At 31.5% G+C, this 14,759-nt stretch overlaps 1 protein-coding gene across 1 annotated transcript in view; it reads right to left on the reverse strand.

Moving 5' to 3' along the window:
• Positions 1-4,414: 4,414 nt before the first annotated feature.
• The window catches only part of LOC118198164 (polymerase delta-interacting protein 2-like), a 57,980-nt gene continuing 47,635 nt past the window's right edge, over positions 4,415-14,759 (reverse strand). Inside the window, exons 10-11 of the mRNA XM_035369781.2 lie at positions 10,020-10,099; positions 4,415-4,718 (exon numbers count right to left, since the gene is read on the reverse strand). Of these exons, the coding sequence (XP_035225672.1) occupies positions 4,640-4,718; positions 10,020-10,099 (159 nt within the window). The 3' untranslated portion in view covers positions 4,415-4,639. The remainder of the gene's footprint in view (positions 4,719-10,019; positions 10,100-14,759) is intronic.

The following is a 14,759-nucleotide window of genomic DNA, read 5'->3' on the forward strand; positions in this document are numbered from 1 at the left end:
GAAAATATATAAATTAAGACTCATTTTTAAAAACTGTGTAATATATTAACAAGTTCTTAAGTTGAGGCCATGAAAGAAAGGTTAGGTTATTTAATTACGGCAAAGCCTTGAGGGCTATCTGCCTAAGGGAGGGATGCCTTTGTGGAGGACTTTCTAAGGGAAACTGGCTCGTATACATGTTACACTTGGGTAAAACCACGAAAACACCCATGCAGCCAGCCTGTTCGCGGGATTCGAACTTCGGACCAAACTACCAGTATTCAGCGACTTTACCACTCAGCCGCTGGTGGGCCGCCATAAAAGAAATAGAAAACAGAATTCTATTGAATCTGATGAGAATTTTAGAAAACTGTTTCTTACTGAAATAGTCTGCAATTTCTACTGACAGATAACATGGCATTAACAGTATTAAAAGATCACTGTTTTCATTTTATTAGATATCTGTTCAATAAAATGAAAACATTATGTAAATGAATAATGAAAATGTTTCATTGTTCAATGTTTTGTTTTCATTTCAATAAAATGAAAACATTGAACCATTATAAATAACTGAATTTTAAATTAACACAATTTTATTGGTGGTATCTTTGAGTGAAAAGGGATAGTTTCCTTAAGTATTCTTTTAAGAATTCAAATGATGAGTTATATATATGCAGTTGGATTGATGGGGTAGTTGTGTATGTAGGTGCTGAATATATTGATGCTTCTGCAATAAAATAATCTAGACTTTAACATCTTTTATTTTTTCTTAAAAATTTAACTTTTGTGTGTTGTTCATCTTTTCACACGGTAATTTATTTCAGTTCCCTTACAATATCAAATAAAAAGGAAACATATTTGGTTATGATTCCTGGGGGGAAGTTTAAAAGAAATTGATGTTTATATTTCATCTAAATCTGATATTATTAAAAAGTACAGAATTTTATGAAGATGATAATTTCAGGTTTACAAATTACCTATGTTTTACATAAGAAATCTGTCAAAGAGATATGGCAAAAGTCAAGATCATTTCACGCGCAATGTGTAAATTTAACAAACTTCTTTCTTCTTAGAAAATTATATTCTATTAGATATAATGAATTTTTTTGAAAATGTTAAGGCAGTTTTAAAATTAAAATAATAGCAATTTTGTTATGTTTGCTAAATTCTTACAACTCCTTAATAACCACAACAGAGAGTAAATTAGAAACTGAATTTTCAGTAGTTAATAAATTAATAAACAAGTCCTATTGATGTGCTGAAATTAAGCTAGTTCAAAAGTATGATTCAACTGCTTTAAAAAGTGAAAGCAAAGATAATGTTCCACAATACTGTACTCACTGTAATAAAAATAACCATGTAAGTAAGTGTTTTCATTCAAAACACAATGCTAAGACTTTCCTGAAAACTGATGCAAAGAGTGAAATGAGAAAATATCTACAAAATCAAAAAGATAATGCATAGCAAACATGCAAAATCTAGAAAACATAAAATCAAATCAAGTTAAAGACAAAAAATCTATTAAGAAAGAGGTCGAAACTGAAAATTTGCAAGTTCAGCTTAATCAAGTTCTAAAATTAAAACAGGAAAATCGATGTCAGAACTCAAAATCGGAAGAAAAAATTTTTAAATTATATATATATATATATATATTACGTTGTAATTTTTGCAGAAGATGAAAATGCTCAACTTATCAATCATGGTTGAAGTGGTAACAGATGTGATGCACATTGCAAACAATATAATAGATGTAAACTCTTAGAAGAACCATAAAAGTCCTTGGATAAGCACAATATATCTTTATTACTTGATGAATTCACTGTTCAAACATCATGTTGAGTAGCACATCATAATGGGGGCAATCTGCTTTCCAAAGCGAGAGATGTCTATTCAAGCAGAAGCATGTGAGAAAAAGTGATACATGCTAAATGCGATCATATTTAAAAGCCGAAAAATCTTTGTTTCAATCCTGAGCACCAACTGGACTAAGATTTTGCTCTGTAGAGAAATTGCAGGAGAGCAGTGATATAACATGCTATAGAGTAGTGGCCCCACATTTGAATTTGAGGAAACAATGAAAAATTTTAAGAAATTTTGATTTCAAGAAAAATTGCTTTGTCAGTTTTTTGCCATAATAATAATAAAAAAAAATCCCTCTCATTCTTGATATTTAAAGCATTTTATTGACATGCCTGATATTATTTGAGATAAACGTTTCTGAAAATGATCTCAATGATTTGAAATACTGCTTACTGGTAAAAGATCTACTTGTTCGCAATCTTTATTACTTTATAAAAGCTTCTGAGATAAAATTAATCCTGTCTGTAAGTCAATTGCTATATAAGAATTCCACTGACTTTCCAAAATTGATGGAGTGTGTGAAGAACTCTACAGCATTTAATTAAAATAATTATGTACAATGCATTTCACATTTTAAAGAGGAATTCAAAAGCAGATTTTCCAATTTTCGTGAAACTGAAATTTTTATCAAAATGATATCCTCGCCATTTTCAGTAGACGTTGGAAGTGTTCAACCTGAACTTCAATTAGAATTTACACAGTGTGACTCTGCAGTAAAATGCAAGTTTCTTGAAAATTCTACATTAATTGATTTTTATTTGAAGTACGTGACTGAAGACAAGTATCCAGGAGTTCATAAACATGCACCCTTCATGTCTTCTATCTTTGGCAGTACCTATATATGTGAATAGCTTTTTACGGATTGCAACAACAAGATTAAACCGGATACTGAAGCTTTAATCAAGAATAAGCAATGTCAAATTTTGCCTCCCGTTTTTATACAGTCAAAAGTCGTTAATCCGGACTCGTCGGGACTTCGGCGATTCCGGATTATAGATCATCAGTTTAAATCTCGTAAGATGGCATGCAGAAATTACAAAATTAAAAATATGAAACCGTAATTTATGAAATAAAGAACAATTATGATCTAAAGGGTATCAAAATTTACAAAAAAAAAAAAAAAAAAAAAAAAAGCTTAATATTTATTTGTTTACTTTATTAAACATTTCTTTCAATGTAAGTTGTTTAAGTTGCTTCGTTTTATGTGATAATACTTTCTCTTTAATTCTATAAACAGACATAATTTCTTGTTCAGTTACAAAGTTCCGCTGTTCAAGTCCCGTTAATTGCTGTGCCGAGAATACCGACTAACTTGTCAATTGAAATTTTTTCGTTTTCACTAACCTCTCTGTCACATTCTTCATGTCTTTATCCATTTTTTGCAGCAATTCCACTTTTTGTTTGTTGAACATCGAAACATACTTTCGTTTTGTAGATCCTTTGGAAGTTCCAGCATCGGAAATTCTATTTGACATAATCGAAAGTTCAAGTTTACTTTTATAAAATTGCTCTTACAGTCTGCAAAAAATAATAAGTGGGATCCAATTCGAAGATAAAGGAATAACGCAATCATTAACATTAACTGAAATAGATAATTAGATAATTTTAGCTTACACCGTCCGTTATACAGGCTAAAATGTATTCTGCACTTGCGCACACGCATATGCGCAGTAGTCAAGATCTTACGCGCACACGTAAAACGCTTGTGCGCATGTCCCAACGCGGCGCATGCGCAGAAAGTTTTTAGCTTTGAGGTCCGGATTATAGATCATTCCGGATTATGGGTGTCCGAATTAACGACTTTTGACTGTATAAATTTTCTGACACTATTTTTTTGACAGACATATGGCCTGTGGATCTTTGTAAATTTATTGATGTGGCTCTTGCACGTGAAAGGTTGAAAACCCCTACTATAGAGTGACAAATGGTGCAAAGCCTATTGTTGAAGTGGGGGATGTATTTAATTAAAATTTATAAATTTAAAGGTTTCCAATTGCCAATTGGTTCCAATCAGATTTAATAATTTTGTTTCATATTTTACATGTAAATATATACATACATACAGAGAGAGAACACATCATAGTATTAACAAATTTCACCAAAATAATTTTAAAAACCATTCTGAATATATACAGACAATCTCTAATGTGTGTAAACAATAGTTTTGAAAATGTAAAAAAGCACAGGTATTGAACATCACCTCTTGGTATCCTTAGAATGATCTGTTCAATAGAGGACTAAAATTTTCTCGAAGAGTGACTCTTAAGTAAGTTTCACTACACATGTTCTTATTCCTGCTTCCATTTTTTAAATGATTTTATATTGTTATGCTGTCTGTATAGCTTTATCTATCTATTTTAGTTAATTACACACACATTTTCTAGAGGTAAAAAGAGCATAAAAGTTAGAGAAGAAATAATTTGTGAAGATTTGTTAGTTAAACTATATGTCACTTTGGAACAAACTTTTGCCTAATACATTGCTAATTTATAGCAGCAAGTGCAATATAAATTTTAGAAAATTTCTAATTTTAATTTCATATTAGTGCACGCTTTATAAAAAAAGAAGTACTGCATGTACTGAAATTCTGTATTTATTTTTGAAAGTATGCAATAAAAGTTTTTCTTCACTTCCTAGAATAGTGTAAAAGATATCACAACATTTTAAGTTAAATACATCTGACTGTAATAAGGGCTCTTCAGAAAATCATTTCAATATTCAGTTCATATTTAATATAACTGTCCTTTTTGAAGATACAACTGTTTTTCTACAGAATTCGTATGCCATGTACAATGATATTTCACTTGCTTTCTAATGAAAATGGCGGAATTCTGCACTCAAAATTTACTCCATTATCTCTTTCCATGGTGAATGTTCCCCTAAAACAGAGAAAAAAATTACCATCTTGTATTTACATTCAAAACAGAATAACTAATTATATACTTTCTGAAATACTGTATGATAAGTGCTTCTCTTAGCACATTAACTGCCATGGGGGTCACTGGTGACCGGCACTCGACTTGGCTACAGTGCTGTGGGGGTGACCAGCAACGTAGCAAATAATAAAAGTACATAATTATAGTAAATATGGATATTGATAATTTTTTCAATAATACCATTGTTATTATATTGGTTTGAAGAAATTAATGCAATATAGAACATAGAAAAATAATTTTATTAGTACATGAAAAATATGCATTTTATCAGTGCATATTGTGATGAGTCAGATTGAAACATTCAAGGCAAAGAAAAGGTGAATCAACGCAATCGGAAGAATATGTCACCACTTTTTTAGTCAAATTCTTTGCTCTAGTTCTTCCTAGCTGCTTTGAATTTCTGTTATAGCACACCTTACATTTCGTGCATTTCCTGGCATTTTTTAAAATTCATGATGAGGTCTGCTCTGTAAGCAGTTTTTTTGAGAAATACAATCATTATCAGAGCATTTCATTAGATACATTGCTAATTACACCCTAAAACAGAAATTGCAATATTTTTCCAGGTTACTTTTGTCGCTGTCTGATAGCAGTCGCAATATTTTTGAAGGTCTTTGTAAAACTGCACCATCAGATGATGTACTTCATGAATAAATTTTCATTCGAAGCCATATTTTTAAGGGCTAATAAAAAAATTGAATGAAAGACATAAAATGCAAAAACGTATGTAGAGTGAAAAAATATAACAAATGCACTTACTTGCTTGTAGAACACACCAAATTAAAACTGAAGAACGAGAGTAATCACTTAGCAATCGAAGTACAATTGCTTGAAAAAAGGCTGATCGTAACAATTGCATACCGAGCCGCGGGGGTCACCGATGACCCCCACCACAAAAACTACTTGAAGCATAATTTATATAATATTTCAGCATAATATGCATTGCATAATGAAAAGTTCATGTTGTCGCCGTGGGCAAACCATCAAAAATGGGTCTGGCAGTCAACGTGTTAAAAGCAAGGGTAGGAAACTACAAAAGTGCCAGTTTTGTCTGAGAATTCAAATCCTGTATAGTTGAGAGGGTGGGTGCAATAATCAGGTTAGCCTAATAATGTAAGAAAAAAACATAACTGATTATTGCATTTGATCCTTCAATTATACTAATTTTTTTACAGATTAATAATTTTATTAAATTCCTCAAAACAATAAACACTTCTGAGTTTAGCAATAATAACTAAATAAATAATAAGAATTAAAATTATTTCTATGTTTTAGATAAGCATGACTCAGATTTCAAATTTGACCAAATTAAAATATTAAAAATATTTCCTATTAGAAAATTATTCTTTAGTAAGTTTCAAATGTATAATCTTCCTTCCAATAATCTGTGACATAAGTAAAATACCTAAACATTTTTTATACAAGTGTTTTTATTTAAAATTTGCTATATTGAAATAAGTAAAGAGGCTTTTAATCTTAACTTTATTCTTTCAGTCATACTTAAGATGGCCAAATCAGTATTATCTTTCACAGCTGAATATACATCCTATATTCTTTTATCAAATTATGTTCCTTTTCAGTTTAAGCAAATGCTTCTAAAGTTATTTCCACATTGAATAAATGTTTTTGAACAATGTTACCCTTTGGATGCAATAGTTTCTTAAATAAGTATTGAAACTAAAATCATAAATCAGCCCGAGAAGATATTTGATAACTTTTATTCAATTTGAACTCGAGCCAGAAGCATTACTTTATTCACTTATAATTTATTTTTTACATCCTCCTGCCTTGAATAAATAAAAGAAGTTAATTCTCTAAATAACATACACTTTTTTAATTTTTTAATCATTTCAATATTCAGTTCTTTTTTAATTTTTTAATTAATTTTTGGGATTCAGTGTATGAGCTTTCGTCCTTTAAAGTAAAGCTTTCTTCAAAACATTCATGAAATAAAATGGCATAATTACTTTTATTTTATATAGTATGAGTCATATGCAAGTCCACAAAAGACCTTACCTGGCCTTGGAAAATGTCAGTGACAAATTTGTTTTTAATAATGTAAATATTTAAATATTTTGCCATTTTTCAAATTAAAAAAAATCAATTTTTTTGAAATTCATAAAATCTAACATTTAGGAGAATTTGACACTTATTATAAAATATAATAAAATAAGGTAGGAAAAAAACGCTTTCATAAAATCCTTCGTTTAAAATTCATAAAACAATAAATTAACTAAGAAATGTATCTTTCAGTTTCATGGAAACAGGAAATTACTAATTCTTTTTACAAAATTCATCTACAATTTAATATCTTATATAAAGAATGGGGGTGCCCTTGATAAATTTACAAAGACAATGGCTTATACATTTCACATGCAATTCAATTACTAGAATCAGTTATTTAAGCGCCCATGCTTTTATTACTTGTAATATGAAACTGTAAAGAGTATCAGTAATAACTAGTTCCCGTCACACTAGTCTAATAGGTGAAAAGATAGAAAGCAGCCTGCAAGTAAAACCACAAGACACATACAATGCCCTACCAGACACCCAATATAGCATTTAATTATGGCCAAAATTGAGACACAGATAGTTTGTTCATTCACCAACCATTACAGTGTGTGCCTATTGATTAGCCATTGATGCCACTGAAACCTATTTTTTGAAGACAGTATTTTTTATGTTGCCAGGAACATAGAACTAGAGACCTCAGCAATGGAGTCAAGTGCTCTCTATGGATGAGAGTCAATGTAGTCTCACTAGTAATTCTGGATGACTCAATATCTAGAGAGACAAAGCAACATAAAATCTCTCCTTTAATACCATCAAAAGACATTATTCAGAGGTGGCAGAGTTAGTGTTTGAGAAGGCATTACGTTTGGTGTCCATTAAAAGCTTCACATCTTCTTATGGAAGTTCAGTCAGTGATTACTGCTATTGTACTTAGGTTTGAGGTTCTCCTTCTTCACGTTCATCTTTTTCAGATGGTGTGGGCAATGAGTTCTTTTCATGGATGATAATGCTATACCTCATTATATAATAGCTATTGCTGAGCTACCAGAAAATGAGGTATTTAGCCACACAGATTTGTGCACTATTCCTTGACAGAAATGCAAGAGAATATATATGAGTCTTAGGCATTCTCAAGAGATTTTCCTCTTGAACTGGCCATCATGGTACCCAAACTTAAATCCAATTGAATACATGTAGAATTTCTTGGGAAGTGTCTGGCAGCATATTGCCATCTGCCCATAATGATTCTGCAGGTGCTATTTGCACTACAAGAAATATGGGTCATGAAGCCTCAACAGTTTGTCTATGAACTCATACTTCAGTATGAAAAAATTGTGCACATCTTTCACTATAGCAAGAGCTGTTATATCAGCTAAGGAGAACTGTATTTTTCTTATCGGCTGCCTGTCATATGCTATTTTGAGAATTTTCATCTCTCTGTCCAGTGTTGTTTGCCTTTCGCTTAGATCTTGGTTATTTATGACTCTGTACTGATCTAAAACACTGATACATGACATTAGATACAAAACCTGTTTCCTCCTTAATTTTTGCATACCAGTATAACATGTGTTAGCTCTGAACCTGTGTTTCTTCAATGTATGAATTTATTAATTTCAAATTTTAGTATTTACATATTAACGCAACCACAAACATAACCATTCAAGCAACCATGTTCATAACAATTCTTCAGTCAAAGCAATGCTGTATTTTTGTATGTTTTCTTTTTCATTGCATTCTAAGTTCCAACAATTTTTATAAACAAATCATGATATTTCTTGCCTGTTATTTAAAATATGAGCTTGTTGAATTTGCCAGCAACTGTGGTAAAATTTCTGCAGGAATACAGAATTTTGTTGAAATTTTTCTAAAGGGAAATGTTTAGTCCACAATTCTCTTAATATTTCTTTTTAAGCAAAGAGATCGCTGTGTACTTCAAAAGAAGAATATTGAAAAAAAAAAACAAAAAAAAAAAAAAAAAACAGAAAGATTGGAAAAAGAATGTATTTATATTTTAATGCATCATGCAATCTTTATTTAATAATTAAAATTTGTATTTTAAATTGCCTAAAGTATGTTTTCTTTTGTTATGTTAATAATGTTTACTGACGTACAATAAATATAGATAGTTTGGGAATCTTTTTTTTTAAAAAAAAGAGGCACGAAAACCACCAGCTTGCACCCGATAAGTAGTTTTTACCTTTTCATCTATAAAAAATTGCCACACTACACGAAGGTGGTTGCGTTAATTTTCCAAATAATCACTTCTTTACCACAGTCTTCTCATTACTATTAAAACTAAGCTTTTATATTGCCAAACTAAAATACTTGGTCTTACATTTAAAACTTTTGTGCTGCAACATCAAAAAATAAATATAATAAAAATAATTGAAACACAGGCTTGTAAATTTCAATTTCAACATCAGAAGAAGGCCCACCAGCGACCGAGCGGTAAATGCGCTGAACACTGGTAGTTCGATCCGGGGCTCGAGTCCCGGCGAACAGGCTGGCTGCATGGGTGTTTTTGTTGTTTTTCCCATGTGTAACATGGATACGAGCCAGTTTCCCTTAAAAAGACCTCCATGGGGCCTCCACCCTCCCTTTCCGTGTAGTGCCTAAGGGCGGAGCACGTAATAAGTAAAAAAAAACAACATCAGAAGAACAATAAATAAATAAATGCATTTTTTCATAATGTTTACAATGCAGTGTTGCTATTGAACTTTGAACATCAGTAATAAGATAAACATACTCATAAAAAAGTCTTACATTAACAGGTATAATAGAAATTACGCCCCGGTTATTCACAACATAGGAATTCCATTCATTTTACTATATATTTGGATTGGCGGCCATCCGAAGAACACACAATAAAGATTAATTTCAGTCACCAAAGGATAGATTATGTAAAAGCAATGATAAAGGAAGAAAAAAAGACACCACTTAAGGTTTGTGCTGATGAAGCAAATAGGTCATCCACAGTAGCTCAGAAAGAAATTTCAGTAAGTACAGCATTAATATGCTTGTAAATGAGCAGAAATCAACTTTGAATATTTAATAATTCATATGCTAATAAATTTCTCACGCTGTCAAAGATAATCTACACATATCAAAATTGCATGTTGTTGATATAAAGAGTGAAATCAGGTTTTAACCACATACATGTAAATAGTATTCACTATGTATAATGAATTGTCAAGTTTCACAAATTTTACAGTGAATATTTATAATACTTACCACATGTGCCCACAGGGAGACTGCAAGCTCACATGACTACTATACTGAAAAGCAGGCTGAGCTTTGGACAGTATAGGTTCCTAAATAAATAAATAATAATAAAAAAAGGTACTGGGTACTGCAAAAGCAGTTTGATAACAAAAACATAATAACAACATATCGATATTTTTATCAGAATATGGATACATTACAGCAGTCCATTACTAGCAGTCCTAAATATTTAGAGTTGATTTCAAATGATAAGTTTGGAGAGGTAATAAGGTATAACAACATTTTATCAAATAAATAGACAACATGACACATAACAACAAAAATATCTGACACTGAACACTGACATTTATTTTCAAAACTATTCAACAAGAATTTACTTTTTTATTTTTATTTCTATATTTCATTAGACAAACACAGGTTGGCAGTATTAAATTAGAACTACACTATCTACACTACTAAGTATTTGGATATGTGTGATACAAAATAAAAGCAAATTTTATTCATATTCAATAGTTGGTAAAGTCTTCACGAGTGGCAATTACATTCTCAACCCTCCAGGGCATGCTTTTCACAAATCCTTGTATGATGGCTATTTGTATTCTCTTCCACTCGGGTTGGAGAAGACACACAAGTTCCTTCTCTGATGCTGGACAGTTGTTCCACCCTTTAATTCAGCAATCCAACTCATCCCAGAGGTTCTGAACAGGCCAATCCATTCAATTAACCTCATTGTTACCATCCAATCCATGGTGGATGACATGACAGCTAGCATTCTCATCCTGCGAATAACATGGGTCTAACCCCTACAACTGCCACAGGAAGCACACTGTCATCCAAAACAGTGCAGTTGGTATTGGCATTAAGCTTACCATGAATCTGGACCAAACATCCCAGTCCATACCAGGAGAAACATCCTCAGACCATAATTTAACCTTTACTGTGGGCATAATGCATTCCGGAAGCTCTTTCTAGGCACATACCAGATTAAGTAAAAAAAAAAAAATAAAATAGCACAATGTCCCATAATTTGCTCATATGAATTATACAATTTTACATAAGAAAGGTATGTGATTTAAACAAGTAAAGGTTATGCATTTCTTAAAAAATTTAATTTTCTAGGCAGAGAAAATTTCAGGGCTACTTATAACAACTCAAGATAGCAGTAAAGTATTTATAGGCTGGATTATTTAAATATTGCAAAGCCCATGAAAGCTATCTGCCTAAGGGAGTGGATGCCTTCAGAGAAAACTTTTTAACAGAATATGGCTCATATTTAAGTTACACAAAGGGAAAACCACAAAAACCAAACATGCATCCAGCATGTTCACCTAGATTTGAAATCAAATTCAACTATCAGTATTCAGCGCTCTTAACCATTCCACTAGTGGAGCAATAAGGTGTCCAAGTAACATTTTAACATTCACAGAAGAAAATTTTAGAACACTAAATGCATGAAATAGTAAACAATCATAATTTTTAAAAATTTCACATTAAAAACTCAAAATTATTACACTATGAAAGTATTTAATGACAGGGCTGCATGGAATTTTTAAAATTATACATCATTTCTAACATTGATGTAACAACAGCACACGGTTTTTAGAAATTCATTCATGATTATAAGGTCTAAAAAATACTACAATTTACAAATTAGTGATAATGAATTGGTGAATGGGAATACATATATATACATGTTCATGAAAGCTATCAGTATTACAATGCAAGATTTGGTAAAATTGGCGATAAAAAGAAAGATATTAAAAACAAGTTACATGAAAAACATTAGAGTCAGAACATTTTTTATTACAGATATTAGAGACTATCTTTTATAACTAGTTACATTTATTCTCAAGGTATGGAAAAAGTATAAAAATCATGTTTTCTCTACTTTTATTTTGTATACATTTAAAATTCAGATATTAAAGACACTCCTCTAAAAAATAAAGGTAGGTTTCTGCCACAATCTTTTATTGAACATTTTCAAGGCACAAAGCTAAGAAATGAAAATAATCCAAGCATTAGTAGGTAATGGAGATAGTGTAGTGGAATTCCAATAATCTACAAACACTTAATCTAGGAATGCCCATAATGCTCATGTTTTTGGATGTACACAAGAACTTTGCAACTTCTTCATTTTAGATAAATATTTGCTTTTAGATGTTAAGTCCAGTCTTTCAAAGTTATTAGCTCAAAGGGGGCTATTAATCTATAAAACGGCATTTTGCATTCAATCACTATAACTGCCTGCATCACTTTTCAGATTGCTGCTACCCAAATATTATTGCACCCGTATTGTATTTTAAGAAATTAAATAATGAAGAATCTGAATGATGTATGTATGTTTCTCGCACTGTGAAAAAATAACGATACCTACAGCCATCAAATTTTTAATAATGTAGTCCTCCACCTGAATATGGGCACCTAGAAGATTGAATCTTGAATTTCAAATTTGTTTTATTATCTACCGTATTTATGCGAATCTAATGCGCCATCGAATCTAATGCGCATCCCCATTTTAAAACTTTAAATAATAAAAAAAATTTTTTGTCGGCGAATGTAATGCGCATCAATGGTATGAGGAATTTATTGAATCTTATTTTATACAACAATGGATTTGTATATAAACTATCAATCAATGGTATGATAATTTTATTTAAATTTAGATACCATATTTTATACAACAATGGATTTATACATAAAGTAACAGAACATAGAATTAACCTATTAGTGGGCTATTGTTATGTGAAACAATCATTGTTAATTACCACTACCGTATATACGGTACATATCGTAAAGTATGAACATGAAATAAATGGTAACATTTCTATCTAGCTAACAGTTTCTACAATCAGTGATTAATAGTAAACGTCTTTATTTACGAGGCATATCAAACCAAATTGGCGTCTCGTCAGCGTTGCCAATTTGCCCCATTGAAAAATTCTTTTCCTTCCGAAGTGTGATGACATACCGCTAAAATGTTAGTCGTTTTCCCTCAAAATCTGCAGGAAGCTTTTAGCATATTGTTGTACGGCGTCTTAGAAATAAGCCCATCCACTTCATAAACCGATCCACCCATAGACGGCTAGCTTTAAAACTCTCGTTTCGGTATTCCAAGAACTTCAGCCTCCTCTTTTGCTTTATTTCTTATAGTGTCGCTAGTCACAGGTTGTCCATTCTTCCTCCTTTCACGTACAAATTCCAAAACTTTTTCTTCAATTTTAGGGTGTCTTCCTTTGCGAGGGCCAGTGAATTTCTTTCTACTAGTTTTAGTTGCAAACAGTGCCAATTTCTGTTGCCGCCACAAGCGAACATTGCTCTCAGCTACGTTGAACTCTCTCCCAGCCTTTCTATTGCCATTTCTTTCAGGATAAAGAATTACATTACGTTTGAAAGTAGCGTCATATGACATTCTTCTCTGCTTGCCCTCCATTTCGTGACTACGTACTCTGTAGTATGCAATAATGTGTCAACGATAAATGTAACGGTAAATGTAGTCGAGAAATACAGTAATCCATTGTTACAATTTAAATTCGGTTGACGTCATCGACGAACTTTGCACTCGAATCTAATGCGCACCCCAATTTTGAGTACTACATTTGGCCAAAAACGATGCGCATTAGATTCGCGTAAATACGGTATTTCATATTTTAATGAAATTTTAATGAATATATGATCAAGAAACTCAACAATTTCAAATCAAGCAGCAGCAACACACTGCATGGCATAAAATATTTTTATGTCCAGTGCATGACACTATCTATCAGAAATTCTAGAGATATGCTGCTTTTAAATAGTGTTAGCCCAAAGGGGCATTAGTCCAAATGCTCTCAAAATGTGTATGTATGTGTAAATGAAAAATTGCCCCTTTGGACATCACATAAAATATGCCCAAAGGCATAATATCAAATATGTCCATTTTTTTTTTTTTTTTTTTTTTTTTTAAATTTATATGGTAAATATGCAAAGAATTTATTTGTCTTTTTGAGTTTAAACTTTAAAACAAGCTTCTAAGACTCATCATATCTAGTTTGTTTACAATCACTGCAAAGCAAACAGGAATTAAGTTTTAATAGCATATGTTGGGATTTTATTAGTATGCAACTTGAAAAAAATACCTTAAAAAAGCCTAAAGAATACCTTTTTTTTTTTTTTTTTTTTTTTTTTAAAGAAATCTAAAATTTCTTTTCTAGCATTTTCCATAATTACTAACAGAGGATATGCATGGAAAGTACTGCATAGAGATTCGTTTAAAAAAAATCTTTTTAATCTGATATACAGTGTGTCCACAAAAACACTCCGATTTGAACTAATTGTAAAATGAAAACTTTCTGCAATATATTTGTAAGTAAGGTGTCAGAAAGTTTAGTAACTCAAAGTAGTTTTGTTTCTACCTTACAGGTTGTAATATTTACTAATTTTCTGTTAGAAGAGAGTAAATCAAGATGGCGCTTTCCAAACAGCAATGCAGCTGGTGTGTGATAAAATTCCACATGACAAAAAGTGTTGTGTCTGTTTAACATGCATTTAGGTAGAAATTTAATGTGGAACCACCTTTGAAGCATGTGAATTTTTAAGTGGTATAAGGATTTCATCGAAGAATGCATTTGTAACAAGCAGAAAAGGCACTCTGGGTGACCAACAGTCCTGCTGCAAGTTGTTGATCGTATGAGGGAAACCTTTCTCCGGAGTGCCAAAACGTCAGTGCGCAGAGCATGTAGAGAACTAAAAAGCATGATTAGCAAGGTGACA

The sequence above is a fragment of the Stegodyphus dumicola genome, chromosome 7, assembly GCF_044657685.1.
Source record: "Stegodyphus dumicola isolate Sdum_Otavi_A_Nest chromosome 7, ASM4465768v1".
Classification (NCBI taxonomy): domain Eukaryota; kingdom Metazoa; phylum Arthropoda; class Arachnida; order Araneae; family Eresidae; genus Stegodyphus; species Stegodyphus dumicola.